Source organism: Seriola dumerili, unplaced genomic scaffold, assembly GCF_002260705.1.
Source record: "Seriola dumerili isolate Sdu_G_001 unplaced genomic scaffold, Sdu_1.0 BDQW01000044.1, whole genome shotgun sequence".
NCBI lineage: Eukaryota > Metazoa > Chordata > Actinopteri > Carangiformes > Carangidae > Seriola > Seriola dumerili.
Window position 1 is genome coordinate 5778501 of NW_019174299.1, and position 18606 is coordinate 5797106.

The window sequence follows — 18606 nt, forward strand, 5'->3', positions numbered from 1 at the left end:
GTTTGGAGCCTGTGACCACTGAAAACTGTTCACAACTGATTATTACTGGGAAAGAAAGTTTTAAAGGAAACATAAAGTTAAACCCAAGCAATTAAGGATAGGGTTGTTATCAATGATTGTTTTCATTATACATTAATCTCCTGATCATTTTCTAGATTAATGGATAATTACTTTATTAATAAAATGTCAGAATATAATGAAATTGTGTTGTTGTTTCTGATAGCCCCATGTGATGTATTCAGGTCGCTTGTTTAGTCCAACTAAATGGTCCAGAACCCAAAGATATTGAGTTTACTTTCATACATGACAGAAAAAGCAGCAAATACTCACAGTGGAGAAGCTGGAAGAAGCAAGTTTTGTTTGAAACTGAAAGGATTAATTGATTATTATAATAGTTTCGCTGTTGATTAACAAATCAAATAATCAACTAATTGTTTTGCCTCTAATTAAAAAAATCCATAACATCCAAAACATCCAACCATACAGATCAGGGGTGCCCTGGTAGCTCATCTTTCAGAGCTCATACCATTATCAAAGCTGAGATCTTACTGCAGTGGTCCAGGTTTGAATCTGGCTGCATGTCATCCTCCTTCTTTTCCTGTCACTCTCTACTATCTCTATCAAATAATGTGGGGGGAAAGAAACATGCAGATAAGCTTCATCTCAGACCAAACACATGTGTTATGACTTGGCAAATCAGTTCATTTTTGAATTATCTAATAAATTGTGAATTTCAGACATTGTTTTCTGTAAACTACGTAACGTCAGTCTCACAGTTAATATGCATTTCCCCACAACAAGCCAAGGAATTTCCAAACTGATTCATTTAGTGCTCATGTACTGTATTAGATGGGAAAGTAGGCAGACATGCCCTAGATACGAATGACAAGGAGCATATTGTTTGTTGTACATAACCCTGTATTGATCCAGTCACGCAGAGGCAGCATCCCCTGAATTCACATAAACAAACCTCCACACACACACACACACACACACACACACACACACACACACACACACACACACACACACACACACACACACACACTATCATCCTTTGCTCAACTACTCCAAGCTGCTTTAATTTCAGAAGAGAGCTAATTGCAATTAAGATGCATGGGGTGTTGAGCTGGAAAGTAAAAGGAAGTAATCAGTGTTGATTATAGAGCCTCAGCCTGATCAGAGTAAATCATACACTGTGCGGCTCCTCTGTGCCTGCCTGAATCTGAGTCAGGCATGACACCGGAACAGAGCCTGTTTTTAGTGTGATTACGTCCGTGGCAGCACTACTGACTCCAGCTCTCTGCTAGATTTGAAAGGATTACAACACATGTGACACAGTGAGGCTGACCTAATCATGTCTTGCCCGGAGATGCGCACAGAAGATGTTTTGTGGCTTCAAAAATGAATCTCCCCGATACAGCTGCCAGACTGAAATTAATGGTTTCCTTGCCAGTTGCTTTAGTTTCATAATCTGGGTTTGTTTTGGAAACTGCTCATTATATCCAGAGCTGTGCTACTGTATATTAAGCTTGATTCATGTATGTAAACAAAACAGCAGCAAAATGAAACTGTAGATGATTAAGCGGTCTAAATTTGTCTTTTGGGGATAGCTGAAAATCATGCTGTGCAAGCTCTAAGAAACAGTGTAGTTATATATCTTTGAAGCCAGTGTGTTAAATGATCATTTGCAAGTCTAATAGATCTATTCCTCCATGTAGACTGTTCAGATGGTGTTAAATGATCCAAGCTGAAGTACATAACCCTCTATTGATCCAGTCATGCAGAAGCAGCACAGTGAGCTGCAGTAAAAGCAACATTCAGAACACATTTTAAAACCTTTAAAGAGAAGCTTTTGTAGACACTCAGGGATCTTTTTACTGCACACAACACCTCTGCATAACCAGAGAGAAGAAACAGTTACACTGTTTATATCAGAATGAAAGCAGTAAAATACTTTTTTCCCTTTCCTGTCAACTGATTGCATTTTTCTCTTTTCCAGATGTTGCATGCACACGTTTGGAGGCCATGTTGCGCTAGCAGCAAACAAGGCACTCCACTGAAGCAGTCTGAGGACTAAGTGCCTTGCTCAAGTGTGCGTCAGCAAAGTTCGGTGGGTGTGAGTGGACAGTTACTCATTCATCTTCCTCATCCTCCTTTTTACAGCACATCTGGGGTTTCAGACTCACTGACCTCAGCCTCTGGGTATCATCAGCTCATTGTTTTCAGTTTGAGGAGCAATAAAGAAAATTTCCATTCTGGCTTTATTCACATCATTTGTTAGAAGATACAGAGACAGAGAAGAAATATAGGAGCTGACTTGGTGTGGACATTTGCTAACCAACACTGACACCTAGTGGTTCCCAGAGGCAAATTAATTATGAAATAATATTTTAGGCAAGTCAAGGAATTTTTAGGTTTAGATATAAAATAGTATACAGCAACAACATAAACTAATCTAATAAATGATAAAGTAAAACATTTGAATAATTACATTATTTGAGAAACTACCAGCACACACACACACACACACACACACACACACACACACACACACACACACACTACTGTTAAAAAATAGTTACCAATTAAAAGTATTTTAAAATAGCTACAGTTCATAAGGAAGCATCTTAGTTATTACGTTACGTTAAGTGTTTGTGATGATTAAGGTTCAAGTTACAGCAGAGTTCGTTTTCTGCTTTGTTTGTGTGCTTGACTTGAGCTGAAGCAGGGAAAAGACACACAAAAACATGCAAAGGGAGTTTGGACCTTGGGCATAAACAAAGCTGTCATGCTAATTTCAAGCATGATCGATGTGTAATGGGTTATAGCACACTGCTGCCTCATTGGCCCCGCAGCACAAATAAGTGCTAGCACGTGTGGAGAGAATTTTTGAATGGCACGTGTTCATATTTATGCAACAGTATAATGACAGATTTTCTTAATGAGAAAAAGATAAAAAACTGGCATGTGATATGAGGAGAACCCTCTACAGGGCTCCCTTGTTGTTGTCTCAATCGAGGAGGTCAGGGTAGTAGTCTTGGCAGTATTGGTTAAAGCTGAAGTCCTCAACACTGAATTGGACATCCTTCCACTTCTTCACAGTTATCCTGCCATCAGGGGTCTGCAGGGCAAAATTCTTAATGGCTAGATTGGGCAGCAGGGCGATCTTCTTGTACTTCATCTCAAATCCCCAATCCTGTGAATTTACATAAGAATATCAGTCAGATCCCAACACGAAACAAGCACCAACATCAGCTCTATCAACGAACTGCCTTGAGCAGAACGGTGTCTGTTTTTGCGTTTTAAATTGATATTTGGCAGAAGGTCCGTTGTACCTTGTTGCAGTTGCCATAATTGCAACTGATAGTGCGCCCAGGCTCCCAGTCCTCAAAATTTCTTGGAATCTTCACCTGTCCACCGACTTTGTAGTGTTTCCTGAGAACAGACGCCATGATTAGACCAGTAAAGACGTTTTGTAAAGACTTTGGCCTGAATACACTTTTGGATGACCTCTTATACCACAAGGAGTCCAACTTACCCAAAGTCAGGATTGACATTGACATAGTGCGCATTGTCAACAAGTTTAATGTCACTGCCAGATGCCACAGACTTGAAACAGTTTCGACACAATAACTGGATACTGGAAGCAGTGTAGCGACTCCTCTTCTCTGTTTTTTGGTTCTCTGCAACTCTACTGCTAATAACTGCCTGTATCTGTAGCTCATTGATCTGGAGACAAAGAGGAGTAAGGTGATGGTAGAAACATTGAGCAGTGAGAGCAAGGAATAAGAATGAACAGAGTTCCACACTCTCACCTTTCTCTGAAACTCTTGGAGGCTCATTTCTTGGACCTTAGCGATAGCTTCTCCAGTCAGCTCTTCCAGATATTCATTGGTGATCTCTCTGCGCTCTTCCCGGCCCCCTCTCATGGCGACCACTGAATACTGGCTGTTTTGCGCTCTTGCACGTCCACTGGCCTGCTGCTGGGCAATCTCATTTGTAAGCAGTCCATAGCGCACCACCAGGTTGCATTCAGGGATGTCAAGGCCTTCCTCAGCCACACTGGTGGAGATCAGAAGGTTGAGAGTTCCCTCGCGGAAATTGCGGATTGTCTCCGCCTGTTCATTCTACAAGGAAAATATAGAAATGAAATACTAAGTCATACAAAACAGAATCACATATCCATAATAGTAATGATGATAAAAAATAATAATAATAATAGTAATAATAATAATGAGCTTTATTTGTATAGCACCTTTCATATAAGAAATGCAGCAACAAAGAAATTACATGCACCAAGAGCATTACATGAAAAATCATAAAAATGAACATAAAACATGTTAAAAACACTAAAGATGGAAGAATAATAAAATAATAACAAATATAAATGAAATAAATAAATAATTAAATTAAGTTTAAAATGGATTACATAGAATGCAGTGCTGACCAGTGCAGAGGTGTGGAGCAAAGTGCAAAATAACAGAACTAGTTAGAGCCTAAGGTGAAGAGATAAGTTTTAAGCTTTCTTTTAAAAATACTTAGTGAGCTTGGTCCTCACTCATTAAGGCCTTTGTATATAAGGAGGAGGAACTTAAAATCAATTCTAAATGTAACAGGAAGCCAGTGCAGAGCTGGACTGGACTGATGTGCGCTCTCCTATTGGTTCTGAGGAACAGCAGAAATGCAGAGTTTTGAAAGAGCTGAAGTCTCGCAGTGTTTTTTTTGTTTTTTCGGGAGCCCAGTAAAAACTGCATTACAGTCATCAAGTCGATTCTTTCAGCATCTTATTGTTCTATGAATGGCCCTACTTTAGCTGTTTCTAAGGTGGAAAAATTATATTTTCGTCACCTTGTTGATGTGAGACCTGAAGCTTAGATCTGAATCTAAGATAACACAGAGACTTGTAACCTCAGGTTTATTCCAGGGTTAATTTCCCCAGGTTATTGAGCAGCATTTAACTTAGTGAAGCTGCAAATAAATTCGGATGACATAAAGCTCATAGGTCAACATCATATGTCAACACACCTGTGTCATGTAAGTGCTGCCATTGCCAGCCCCAGTGAGGATGGTTGCCTTGATGCCAGCTTGCTGTAAGGCTCTGTTGTTGAGGACCCAGTCATTGAGGCAGTAGGTGCTTCTACGGGTTTTACTGAAGAGGATCCCCCTTGATTGCACGCCTTGTCCAAACTGTTTAAGCAGAACGCTCTCAAGTTTGGCCATCTTTGGGTTCTCGTAACGAGAATCCCATGCAAGTTTCTTCAGCTCCACCTGATTCTCTGTGTAACAAAGACAATGATATTTATATTTGCTTACTTAGTGAAAATTGCATTGTGAGCTACAGCATGAATGAAAATCATGCACCCGAATCTATCAAGACAAGTGATGAAATTTTCCGTATTCCCACCTTGGAAAAGTCCCACCAGGAAGAGGTCTGTTCCGTCGATTGTTCTGGTTAACTTTGTGCTGTAGAATTCCTCCAGGGAGCAATAAGCATCCATCATTCGCAGGGTGTCGTTGATCAGGAGGGCGTCGTTGTACTGTCTGAGGTGGAGTGCACATTGTGCCAGCAGTCTGTTGTCCTCTTTTACCCCTGATCCAAGAAATTCACAAAGAACGTATGGTATTGCTTTCTGCTAACATTTGATTTACATTTAATTTGCCTCACCGTGTCACAAAGACAAATGAGGTCTCCTCAACATCACAAGTGAACACCCTCAAAACAACAATGTTAAAACTGTTCTTACCTCGCTGCTCTAAAATCACCACATCTGCCTCATACTCCTGTGTGCCACACTCTCTCAGTTTAAAGTCTGGAGGTAAGTTCATGTACTCGTGGATCAGCTCCATCATCCATTTCAGATGATTCCCAAATGGATCCTAAAAGAACAAAATATTGTCTTTTAGCAACTTATAGCAACTTTCTAATCGTTGTGACGACATAAATTTTTGTTTGTTAAAATGCGAGACAATCCCAGTGAAGCAGTATGTTGTTTTCACCCCATTCATCTTATTGTCCCCAGGTCAGATCAGCTGGGTATCAGCTGTAAGTTCTTCTGAATTCTATAAATAGTGCTTTTGTTGTTTAAAAAGAAAGAGACAAATTGGCTTACCGCTGGCCTTTTCTCCACAATGTCAAATGATTTGATGGGTCTGGGTACCTTCCTCTTCAGCTCAGGGGCATAGTTTTTAGTTGAGACTATGGCTGCGTCCAAGTTGGCACAAATCTGAGAGGGAGAGAGATGAAGAAGAAAGGAGTTGTGGGAGATCAGACAGATAGCTCACATTGTCAAGTGACAAATACAATAAAAGCCAAATACATAGACCCTGACCTGCAGGACATGCTCCACAGCCCTGATTAGGATCTTGGCGCCTCCTGTACCCGGTGATGCAGTGAGACCCAAGATCTGTGGCAGTCGACGTTCTCCTTTCAACTTTTTCTCCAAATAGAATCTCATTACCTTGTTGTAGACTGACTCCTTGTGGGTGTGGTGGCACTCATCAATTATCAGTAGAGTAATGTCTGTAAGGAACCATGAAGAGTCAATTCACCTTGTCATAACAACATCATAATCGAAGCTGTTGAAGCTCATTCTTACTAACCTGAGAGCTCCACATGTTTGGTTTCCTCCATGTTAGTCAGAGCGTTATATAAGATCTGTGCCGTGCAGATGACCACGTCGGACTTCTGCACCACTTTTCCAAAGAAGTCCTTCTCGTCACTCTCTCCACTGACTGGCACCACTTTGTAGTTTTGGTCCAGGTGAGGCTTGAACTCTTTCTTGTAATGTTGGTCTACAAGGTGAACCTGCATTACAAAATATGTTGAAAACATTGTATTTGGCCACCTGGTTCAACAATGATCCTTAACTGTATTTGTTATTATAACGAAAATGATTCTGTACTGTCCGTCCTGTCTGTTTTGTGCATTCTGTATACCTTGTTCACCAGGACCACCACCTTCGCCCGATCAGTGGTCTCCAGATGTCTTTTGGCCACATACACAGCAGCACGGGTCTTTCCACCTCCTGTCGGCAGCCAGATGATTATGTTCTCTCTCTGAAGAGCCCTCTCAACCACTTCCTCCTGGTATGTGTACAGATCAAAGTCTGCCATCCTAACGTTACTCCTGTTTGACAACACATCAGAATTACATAGAATTCCAAATACTGCAGGAAAGCAATAGACACTGGATTATACATCAAAACTGTTTGGATCATTGACAACACAAAGTCCGGCTAGATCTTAGTAGAGAGAAAACAAATGAGGATTCTGTGGGAGATGCATCCTGAATAAATTGTCCTCTCTGTGTCATTTCTCTATGAGCTGTTTGAAAGGAAGTTGGCCTTTATTAACTCACCAGTCAGCTGTAGAGAACCGTGTGCTGTTTGCAGCTTCTCCTTGCCCACTATCACTGTACAGTGCCGTTGGTGGGGCTTTTAAATTCTGCTCTGATCAGCTGTGTGACGCCAAGACGGGAAAACGAAAGTAAAGGCTCCTTTAACTCAGAAAAGTGGGCCTACTGAGGGAGGCTCTGGAGGACCAACACATAGCCATCACTATGCAGTGACAGGGGAATCCTGAACTACACTGACATGAAATATTCCTTACATAACCCTTTTTTGCTGAAGCCATATCCAAGCCTATATTTATATATTTATTTATGTTTTATCAATGGTATTTTCTCTATTAGCAGCACACAGCTGAGGTGTTCTGTTTAGGGTGATGAATATGTCCCATGTTTTTGCATGCACCCTAACAGGGCCCTACCCCATCAGGAAAGCGAAACCTAACGCCGATGACAGTATACTCAGGGAAACTCCTAAGTAGTTTTAACTTGTTTCCTGGCCCCAGGATATTCAGAAACTTTTTTCAGTTGCAAGTTATTGTTTTGCAGGACTTGTGAAAGTGTTAACTCATAATGACAATGCATAATGGTAAACATTTAAGAAGATAACAAGTATCATAGCTAGGAGCACTTTAAAATAACAAATATGCAGAATGGACTTCGTCCTGTCTGTTAACATTTTGACAATGCTACAGTCTTCAGAGATTAAAAGAAGTGAAAAATAACATCCAAAGCTTCTGGTACAACATGATATATCATATCATCATCAATGACCTCAATAAGGAAGCCATATACTTACACATAACAATAAACAAACTATTCCTGTCCTTTACAATACCTTCAGGGTAAAAAGTTGGGAACAATGAGAATCACAGGATCAATGAAAAAGTATAAACACAAAAAGAAATACAATGTGATGTTGGATGAATTACCCAAATCTAAAAAACTGGGTTAAAGTAAAAGAAACAGACACAGAACCTATAATCTATTCTGTGGGTAATTTCCATTAATCAGCACAAAACATGAATCACCATAATGTGCCTGTTCAAATGATACACACAGGATGACACAGGCAGCCCTCAACGTTCATTATGAGGTCTTAGATGTGGTTTAAAATGCTGTTATGATTAGCTGTGAGATACAGAGAAACGAAAGTAAAGTCTTTGTGCACTCTGCCTGCAGAATGGCCCTAGGGGGGAGGAGCTGGAGAAACAACAGAAGTCTTCATTACGCAGTGACAGATGAAGCCTAACTGACAGTAAGTCTTTCAAAAACCCTGTAGAGTCTGCCAATGGGTGAATCTGTTAAAGTTACCCTAAACTGTAATGCGGCTTACAGTTGAGGTGTTTTGATGAAGGGAGAGGCTCTTTGGCAGGTTTGGCATAAAGGACACAATGTAACTGACTGGGCGCAGCCTGTGGCTTATTCTCAATCAGGAAAGCAAAACCTGCAGCATGATGTTGCACAAAAAAAAGCACTGTACACAAATGCAACATAACAGACTCCTGTTTGACCACGAATGCACTGTGACCCACAATAAAAGATACAAAAATATTTTCTGATAATATAATTTGAACCAGTTAGGCCTTAATTAAAAGGTAGTTACTGAAGGCAGTTAAGGTAGCACAGTAATTCACAATGCTTTTCTTCACCAAGTTTAATATCCTTTCAAAATGTCAAACAACACCAACATAAATGTAGCATCTAGTGGCTGTAAATCCTGAATATTTAACATAAAATGAGTGTGTACATCTGCGGTTAAAAGCCTGGACAGGTGCACTTTGGTATGCAACAAATAAAAAAAAAAAAATTCACATGAAGAGAGATGTAAAATTACCTTCTTTTACTTCCCTGTAATCACCGTCAAAGGACAAAGTATACAGGGTGTTGTATGTTGTACAGAAGCACATTGAGGAAAAGGTATGTTTTTAGATAAATACAATCAACTGTGACAAAACAAGTGCAGATCTACAAGTAGGCGTACTAACAAATCAAGTCATGACAAGTAAGTGAAGTCACAAGATTTACTTCAGATTTACTTATTCTCAGGAAGTTATTTTGTCATGTCAGAAATCCCCAAAATCTTGACTGAATTGCATGCTTGTGTTTACCTGTTTCAGTTCCACTTGGTAATTGATGTTTTCACCCATCTTAGAAATCACATGCTCATTTAAGAATCATTTATAAAAAACTTTATTGTCATGAACAGTATTATAGTTACAGTAAATGGCATTTATACCATAACTAGAGACAGTAGCCATCCTCAAACTGGTGAAAAGTTCACTCAGACTTACCTTTTAAGAAAATCTGAAATGCAGCATAGGTAGACTGAGGAAGAACACACACACATACGCAATTGACAACCCTGAATAATGCAACACTGACATCACTTCAGTTATTCAAAGCTAGTCATGATTCAAGTACAAAATAAACATCCACTCACACACACACAAACACAAACGTACACAAGTCAATGAAAAATTCAACAAGCAGGCTCAACCAGCATTGGACAGTTACTTCCGATAAAAGAAGTGGATGCGTCTCAGGAAGCACTCTGTTTGACACTGACGGTGAACAGAGAAAGGTTTCCAACTTTTCATCACAATGTCTATAACACTGTATTAAAAAACCCTGCAACAACAAAGGCTAAAAGTTGGATGTTTTTTTGTTTTTTTTTAATCAATGCAAATTGTAAACTGTCCGTCATGCATGAACACCTACTACAGCTTGTGTATGTTGTGATAAATAAACCAGAGTTAAACTTTTTTTCCTAAAGCCCTGTGAGGACTGCTGGTTAGCTTCTCCCCCACCATGTTTGGGACTTAACAACATACTATCCAGTAAACCTGTGACACCACAACAAAAATGTGGCTGTACATGAAATAGACTACTTAGCATACGTGTGGAAGTGAGTGTACTACTGAACAAATCAACGCCAACAGCTACAGCATCCTCTCCAAGCGTGGTAAAAGCTATACTAATGTATGACCTCATCCTAAATGGTTTGGAATAAAACCCTGCCAGTGGAAAATGGTGTACAAACAGTACATTTCATATTTCCTGTATAAATAACTATCTTATGTTGTTGTCAACATGAAAACAGTGTTCTCTTGAAGGCAACAATTGAGGAAATTATTTCATTTAGCACACAAGTGCTGGCAGTCTCTCTATCTAGTAAGGGGTAGGGCTGCAACCAATGATTATTCTTATTATTCTGAGAAGGTTTTCATAATCACTCATATTTAGAATAAGTAAAAATGGCTACTTGTTTTTTTTTCTGACCAACAGTCAAAAAAAAAAAAAAAGAATCTAGATAATACACACTGGAATGAAAAAACAACAAACCCTCCAATGAGGCGCTACAGCAAGCAAATGTATGGTATTTGCCTTTTAACAACTTCAACAATTGTGTTCGATTAATTTCTCACCAATTGACTAATTCAATCATTTCTGCACTTCAGTAGACTGCACTACTTTGAATCAACAGTCAAAGCACTGCCCATCTTTCATAATCAAGGACTTCACCTCTGAAAGAACATTTATCTTTATACCCATGAAAATGGCCAGGATGTTCAAGTGTCTGTCAGTAACGGAAGGCAACGTGGCTTTAGGTCCCGAGGTCCAGTTTTCTGTGAAAGAACTCCACAACACATACACATCTGCTCGAGTGACGAGTTTTAAGCAAATTGGAATGAATGAATGTCTTTAAATGTGACAAAACCAGGTGAATTATACTATAAATAATGGTGGAAATAGTGGCATTGTTATAACTTGGACCTATAACTTTGGTACACTTAATGAAACATGTTACGATTATTAACTCACTGTGAGTACTGAGGAGGAAAAAGACAAGATAACTTTAAGTGGAAAGGTAATGCCATTTTGATACTGTGATGCTCAACTGGCTCTGATATTTCCAAACAACACTCATGTTTGTTCAAGTCCACCAATTCCCTTGTGAAAATTTCTAAGTCATGTACACACCCTTGTATTAACTTAGACATAAAAATAACTAGCGATAGTTTCCTCGTGATCTGCTTCATCCCGGTGTGTGGCAGCTGTGACGGTCACTCCTTGTCTGTAAATAATCCTGCGGCCAAGTTCATTTCTCAATCAGGCCTCCATCTTTTAATTTGAAGTAGAAGAACTTCTCCAAGGTGTTGGCACACTTGCAGTACTCACTGTCTGGAGGGTTGTACTCGCGACAGTTAGTGATGATCCGCTGCAGGTCAGCAATAAAAAGCTTCTTGGTCACATAGTATCTGTTCTTCAGTCTCTCTGTCATGGTCTTCAGGTCTGCAGGGACCAAAGGACAAAAAAGAACAATTAATGTAAATTACTCATGATTTAACTAATGAAAAGTGTGTGAGACATAAACAGGCAGTTAAAGTAACCAGGAGGAGTAGTCGCATAATCAAGGAGCAGCTCTCTCACCGATGGGAAAGCGGATGATTTCGTAGTAATCTGGAGCCTCTGATTTCTTCACTGGTTCCATGAAGGGCCAGGCTTCAGGGTGAGTCTGTTGAGAGATAAAGTCTGGGTTAGCCTCTGATCTTGTTACTCCGGTGGTGTGTGTCAACAGGTGACTCTTACCTTTATCTGGGCCAGGAGGTTCTTCAGCATGTTGTATAACACGTCAGGGTCCTTCACCTCTTTCCTACAGAACATGTAAAATGATAATTACGTAAAATATTAAACTAACGAGACTAAACGTACATGGAGAGATAAAAACTACAATCCAGAACAAATGGCCTAAAATAACATAAGTAATGTTCACTTGCATTGTTATAGGCTTGTTGATGAATCCCGTTTATTTCATCAACACCCACAAGTCAGACATATTTTGGTGTCCAAACATTTAATGATGGATTTTTCTTTAACTGGTATTGATAAGGTCAGTCTGGGACTCAGAGGGTGTGACATGAATTTCTTTAGAAAATGTATATTTGCTTCATGGATTTACAATCTCAGAATCTTATGAGGAATTAATGCAGATTTTAGCGATTTTTGTAATTATTAAAAGGTTTTGAAATTTTTGAAATGTACTAACAGTTTTTAATACTAATCCAGATTTTTCAATTCCTTTTTTGTGATGGTATTTTGTGAATGTTTAATGAATTTGCTATTTGTGGTATTTTGTTGTGCTGGCGTTAGATGTGCTACATCCTTTAGATCCTATCTTTTGTTTTATTTTGCAATAAAACTTATGATCAGCTCAAGCGTGCATATCAATATTAACAGGTATGATTGAAAGTTTTAGTTCACATGATTACAGAGAGCAAAGATGTTAACTTTAAATGTTTAAAGGGGCAGCAGTGGTTGAACATTGTGACTGTTATAGAGACTGCTGAATAGTAGCAGCAGAATTTGGCGTAAGATTTGAAAATGTCTGACTTTTTAAGATTAAGACACTGCTGCAAACAGAAACTCATGTCACTTCTCTGTGTCATTGTCACATAAAAATTCTACACACATTGTCTTTAAATTCGCATGTTGCTGTATCCATTGTGTTTTTATTGCAGAGCTAATTGAAAGAAAAATGACTAAAGAGGAAACACACAAACAGAACCTGGTTCCAATCATGGTACACAAGCATCTACACTACAACACCGATTCAAAAATATATGCAAAGAGTTTTTACCCTTTGTCCTTGTTACTGGGTTTCCAGCCTGTCTCTCCTGAAAGAAAAAGACTGGTAAGTTATATGACAATGCCAGTTTCTAAAAATATTTTTTCTTCACCGTACACAAACCAAACACTTACTTATGCCTGGAATGCTCTCTACGGGGATCTGTCGTACGCCCTCTTTGAAGCAGGTGAGGCCTGGGTAAACTTTTCTGATCTGGCTCTGTTTCCTCTCAATCAGCTTCTTAATGATCTGATATGACAATTTTCAGGTGTATGTGATAATAAAACCACAAATTAGCGGCAGGAAACACAGTCTTTGCTTTAATGAGAACATCAGACAGCCTCACATACCTCTTTCTGTCTTTTAATGATATGAGAGAGTTCAGTGTAGGGGATTCTCGGGTTCAGCTCACACTCCATGAGGGTCGCTCCTTCGTAGTCTTTGATGTATCCCAGGTATCGACTCTTCGGCACTTTGATGTCTTTGGAAAAGCCCTGCGAGGAAGGAACAAATTACTGAGCGGACAAGATAGCGGGAGAGGACGTGACGGAGCTAATGTGTAGGTCATGCCGGCAGTACCTGCTTCTTGAAGTAGCCAATGGCGTATTCGTCTGCGTAAGTGAGAAAATAGAGGATGTTGTGTTTGATGTGGTACTCCTTCAGGTGGTTCATCAGGTGGGTACCGTAGCCCTTAAAGTCACACCAGAGAGAAGACATTTGAAAAACAGGACTCTTACAATAGGTATCTCAATACTTCTGTGATCTTTCCAAATACCAGTGCTCGTTATGTTAAAAGGGGTAAAGTGGATGGAAGAAAGGCTGACCTGGAAAAAGTATAGTTGTGTTTTTCTTTAGCATAGACAATCAACACACAGACATCATAATGGAAAATAAGTACTAATTACTAAAACAGTACTAATGAGAAGTTGGTAGCTTTTTTTCTTTTTTGAGGTATGCTTTTACAACTGCTACAAATGGATAAGCTATGAGACGCTGCAACAAATTGACAAGTGTGAACAAGCATCTTATTAGTCTATTTGGACCCCCTCTCATGAGAGGAAATGGTTACTATGTACCTTAACTTGTTCATTGGATGTGACAGCACAGAAGACGATCTCTGTGAAGCCCTGAGTGGGAAACATCCTAAAACAGATGCCTCCAATGACGCGGCCATCTTTGATGAGGGCTAGGGTCTTGTGCTTCCTGTGAAAGCGGGACATGTCAGGACTGTGCAAATGCATCCAGTAACGTCCAACACGTGGTATAAGAAAACCTACTTACGGGTCAAACACCAGTCGTGTGATGTACTCTTTGGGCATGCGAGGTAACTGATGAGAGAAGACGTTCTGCAGACCGACCAGCCACATCAGGATCTTCTTGTTGGACTTCTGGGACAGTGAGTTTCCAATGACGTGGAACTCTATTATGCCCCGCCTCTCCTCCAGCCTGGCAGTCTCATCACGGGCGGCATTGGGTGTCAGCAGATTAGTCTAGCAGCATAAACATCAACCATCAGCACTACAATCTAAGTTTTGCTTTCACCTTAACAAATCACCTGAGGTTAAATGACTTACCTCTGGTCCAAGCATAGCAGCAGGGTCAGTGATTGTCATCATAACTTCATTGACCAGCTCCATAGGAATGTCTCCCATCACACGTATCCTCTTAGCATCCTCCAGGGTCAACGCCTCGGGAAGTTTACGTTTTTCTCCTGAACAGACAGCGACATTTCTCAGGTCAAGGCAAGGAAAAGACACAGCTGACAATGATTGTAGAATCGTCAGTGTTATTGTTTCATTAACAATAATTATTTCTTTTGTGATTTTGGTCATTTAACAGCATGAGACATTTGTGAGTCCGACTGTAGCTGCTAAGAATCTGGTAGACAGGTAATCAAAACAATATGAGAGCAGAGCTGTTCTCACAGACCTGTGATGGGCTCTGCACCTCCAGTGTCCATGCTGCCCAGAGAGGAGATGCTACTCAGACCTTTAGACAGAGCAGGGGAGCCAGACACTGCAGCAGGACTGATCACTGCAATGGAGAGACACCAAGATACAGGCAATTAATTACAGACTGTAAAAGAGGAACTGTGACAAGAGCTAAGGCCATATATTCATATATGCATTGTATTTACTACTGCTATTTTTATATTATGTGTATATCATACAATATTGATACCTACTTAACAAGTCACAATACCACCTAAGTAAGAGTTTCTGTTGCTGTAACACTTGAATTTCTCCTCTGGATATCAGTTAAGTCCACAAAAAAATCATTTTTGCAATAGGAATGTTTCACATTTGTTAGTCTGTACTCAGTTGTTACAGCTTTTAACTCTCCAACATCTGGAATTTCTATAATTTCTGCTTGAGAATAGCAAGTTTTCAGTCCCATGGTTAAATGACTCAATAGACGATTTGAGAATATAGTAGAATATTATCAGGCTATACAACACCTCAGCCAAAGGAAGTGGACAAATCTAATTATTATTGTTTATGTATTATTAACTGTTATTATTATTATCAACAATGAGCTAATGGAATGAATATCCCCAAGGGGATGAATAAAGTATATTTGAGAATAGAAGACTCATAAAATATGTACATGATGTGATTTTGTATTGTCTGGTCTCATCCCACTAACTGGATCATATCAGGTTATAAACCCTCTGCACCTGTCTGATGTCCTAGCTGTGTGCCATCGGATGCAGGCATGGTGAAGTCAGCTTCCCAGATGGGTGAATTCTCGCCATAGATTTCCTCCTCCAGCATAGACAGAAACCTGATGACAACACATGTTCAAATGAGTACATTTGAACACAGACGGGTCTCAAACAGATTCACACAGCTTGATCGCTGCTAAATATGCTTGTGCATAAATACAAATCCTCTATAACCTTGCATGAGCTTTTTGAAGCCAATATATACACCTGGCCTTTTCCAACACACATCTGTCAAAGCAGATACAGATTCTGATTGCACCAGCATTTCTACAAATGCAGCTGAAAGACCAGTGAGAACCATGAAAATTACTATCATTTTACTAATCTTAAAGTAGCACAGACACCAACGAGTGGAATAAAAGAAGAAAAGGGAACCTTCTATCGAAGCCAAATGTTTTCAGCTGTTTCTTTGTCATTAGAGGTCAGAGGTAGACACAATTTTTAAGGATCTGCCCTTACTTGGGGAAGTGTGTGAGGATGAGCGTGCGTTTCTCTGGCAGCAGTTTATCCTTCTCCACTCTGAACTTCTCCAGGAGCTGGCGTCGGGTCACAGTGAAGATGGACTTGAGCAAGCTGCGGCCAAACACCTGAGTGGTTTCATAGCGCGGGAGGCTGTCGTTACTCTGGGGGACATGGCAGTAGCACAGCCACCTGGGAAGCATAAGCAAAAACACTGAGATTGTACAAACTGATTAAGCATCCAACATAGAAATCTAGCAAGTAAATGCATGTACCAGCCTATTTATTCATTAGTAACAATAGAAGCAAGTCACTGATATGATATACCGCTTCCTAAAATTACAACACACCTGGTGTAGTCTACTTTGTATGCTGTCCCATCGTCTTTCTGTGTGCGCTGGCGATACTGTGTTGGTGTCTCCAGCTTCCAGTAATTTAGGCACAAGAGGAACATTTTTGACAGTTCAAACATGGTCTGCCTTTCCTTTGGTGCCAGGTGGCTGAACTTGTACTGAACAAAATTCAAAACCCCCTTTGAAATATAAAGGAAACAAAAAAAAAAGATCCAAAAAAAAAAAAAAAAGAAAATAGACAGAGTTAGACAAATGTGAAATATGATGATGCTGCATCCTAGCAAACTATACGAAGCATGCCCATTTTCAGAGAAGAGCAGTATAATCCTGTTACTCTTTCAGCAGCTGCTAAACATCTGGACATGAACTAAGAATGCTTTTAGTGTCATGTTCACCTGCTCAATGTTGGGCTTTTCAAAGGGTGGACTTCCAAGGGATCCCTCTACAACAGGCTGGCTCATCTGCAGGATGCATTTCCTCAGCAGCTAAAGGAAAAAGGGGTAGACAAGAACAATGTTGCTTGCTGATAGATGACACTGAGGATAAGTTATCAGGGCTAAAAAAAGATTAGCAGGTGGGAGTTCAGTGTGAAATGGACTCAACATTAATGGTTGGTCTGTTTTACCCATTACACTGATGTGACAAAGGTTAGCTTACCTTGAACAGATAGAAGTAAACCTGTTTGGTATCAGTGTCCTCCTCTTTGTGCACAGACATAAAAAGGTTCTCCACATCCACCACCATCCCCAACAGCCTGTTAATCTCATCCTCGGACACATTCTCCAAGTGGGACACATGATCAGCTGTAAATAAGGTATTATATAAACAAATATGGCAAACGTGAGGTGTTAAGAAATGAGAGGTCACTGGTATATAGCTTTTTGGGAGACAGGCAGGGGAGTGCTGAAGTATATGTGGAGGTTGTTTGTACCCAGAGCATGTCCACAGCTGCGGCACGGCTCGCTCAAGCTGGCTGCTTGCTGTTGCAGATCCATACGTGTGGCTGAAGGTGGATTCGGGTTTTTCCATCCATTGCACTTGCATGTGTCACTAGCCTGAGAATAGGCAAAATATGCCGAACACCAATTAAAGCCATTTAAACAGTAACTCAGCTGCTGGTTTTGCACGTCAATGAATGATTAAACCATTAAGCTAGCTGATACTAAATCAGATATTTAATGTGAATGACACAAGTATCCGGAGACTATGGCTGGCTAGCTAGCTACAAAGTTAACAATTACGTTAGCTCGTTATGCTTTTTAGCTAATGTTTTTGTTTGCGTTGTCCTGGCTGTAATACCATTTGCTACCCCACGTTCACAGTTGCTAATAGTACCCGGAGAGTGCTTTGTTGTGGTGAACTTTAGCTAAGCTAGCTACCTTGCATGCGGAGAATACGCCAAGTTTCTCAAGCTTTTTCGCCCGTGGGAAAGCTCGGACTTGGGCTTTCTTCTGGCTTGCACGCTGTTGCTGGCTAAGTCCCGGTCTGGCCGGGTCACTATTTCCTGGCCCGGAGCCTGTCGCAGCAGTACTGGACCCAGCTGACCCAGTAGACTGGGCTTGGAGAAGCCGGGGTTGCAAGGCCTGAGCCGCCGGATCCGACATATCCACGCTGCTAGACTGGTCCTCTGCTCCGATTTTGCTCGTTAGCTGCCTTCACTGGCTGTCGAAAAATTGGACACGGGAATGACACACTAGTGTCAAGAAGTAGAAATGGCTTTTTCAGATTTTTCCTTCAAACCAGATATGTTAAAACAGACAGAAAACACAGAGAGTACACACTAGTGATTTCAGGCTTCAAGCTGATTATCTTATTCAATATCAATCAGTCAAATCAGAACTATAACACCAAAATATATCGATTACTTGCTTCAATATACCAAAACTACATCCTGCTATTAAAGCGGCCACGTTACATCAATGTCCCCACAGGCACAGCATAAGCATGGATCTTCAATTCCGCAAATTTTCGCGATTTTATTTTGAATGTTTTTACTGCAACTGTTGGCGTGAGACTATTGTAGGTGTGTAGATGATAGTTATGAGTGTATCCTGAGTATTCAGTGCCCTCGAGTGGCCATAGCGCATAACTA

At 40.3% G+C, this 18606-nt stretch overlaps 2 protein-coding genes across 2 annotated transcripts; both read right to left on the bottom strand.

Moving 5' to 3' along the window:
• Positions 1-2245: 2245 nt before the first annotated feature.
• On the bottom strand, positions 2246-7458 carry dhx58 (DExH-box helicase 58). The gene is made up of 12 exons (XM_022739548.1): positions 7361-7458; positions 6940-7129; positions 6604-6808; positions 6333-6523; positions 6114-6227; positions 5748-5880; positions 5408-5593; positions 5029-5279; positions 3819-4130; positions 3542-3732; positions 3339-3438; positions 2246-3199 (listed from the first exon to the last, which is right to left on the bottom strand). Exons 2-12 carry the CDS (start codon positions 7114-7116, stop codon positions 3014-3016), a joined length of 2046 nt encoding a protein of 681 aa, XP_022595269.1. The 5' UTR covers positions 7117-7129; positions 7361-7458; the 3' UTR covers positions 2246-3013.
• A 2067-nt stretch (positions 7459-9525) lies between these two features.
• Positions 9526-18129, bottom strand: kat2a (lysine acetyltransferase 2A). The gene is made up of 18 exons (XM_022739632.1): positions 17894-18129; positions 17446-17569; positions 17172-17317; positions 16910-16999; positions 16512-16693; positions 16162-16353; positions 15655-15761; positions 14907-15011; positions 14552-14688; positions 14259-14467; positions 14054-14180; positions 13557-13667; positions 13328-13471; positions 13112-13226; positions 12990-13026; positions 11942-12005; positions 11783-11867; positions 9526-11644 (listed from the first exon to the last, which is right to left on the bottom strand). The coding sequence occupies exons 1-18, from the start codon at positions 18116-18118 to the stop codon at positions 11451-11453; spliced, it is 2394 nt and encodes a 797-aa protein (XP_022595353.1). The 5' UTR covers positions 18119-18129; the 3' UTR covers positions 9526-11450.
• Positions 18130-18606: the final 477 nt, after the last annotated feature.

Excerpts from the sequence above, each read along its gene's own strand:
- kat2a (XM_022739632.1), bottom strand. The coding sequence starts at position 18,118 with ATGTCGGATCCGGCGGCTCAGGCCTTGCAACCCCGGCTTCTCCAAGCC. Across the intron at positions 13,027-13,111 it reads AGAGAGCATTCCAGGCATAA|GAGAGACAGGCTGGAAACCC; the intron begins GTAAGTGTTTGG and ends TTTTTCTTTCAG. Across the intron at positions 12,006-12,989 it reads CCCAGTAACAAGGACAAAGG|GAAAGAGGTGAAGGACCCTG; the intron begins GTAAAAACTCTT and ends CATGTTCTGTAG.
- dhx58 (XM_022739548.1), bottom strand. The coding sequence starts at position 7,116 with ATGGCAGACTTTGATCTGTACACATACCAGGAGGAAGTGGTTGAGAGG. Across the intron at positions 4,131-5,028 it reads GCAGCACTTACATGACACAG|AATGAACAGGCGGAGACAAT; the intron begins GTGTGTTGACAT and ends TTTTCCTTGTAG. Across the intron at positions 3,733-3,818 it reads TCCAAGAGTTTCAGAGAAAG|ATCAATGAGCTACAGATACA; the intron begins GTGAGAGTGTGG and ends CTTTGTCTCCAG.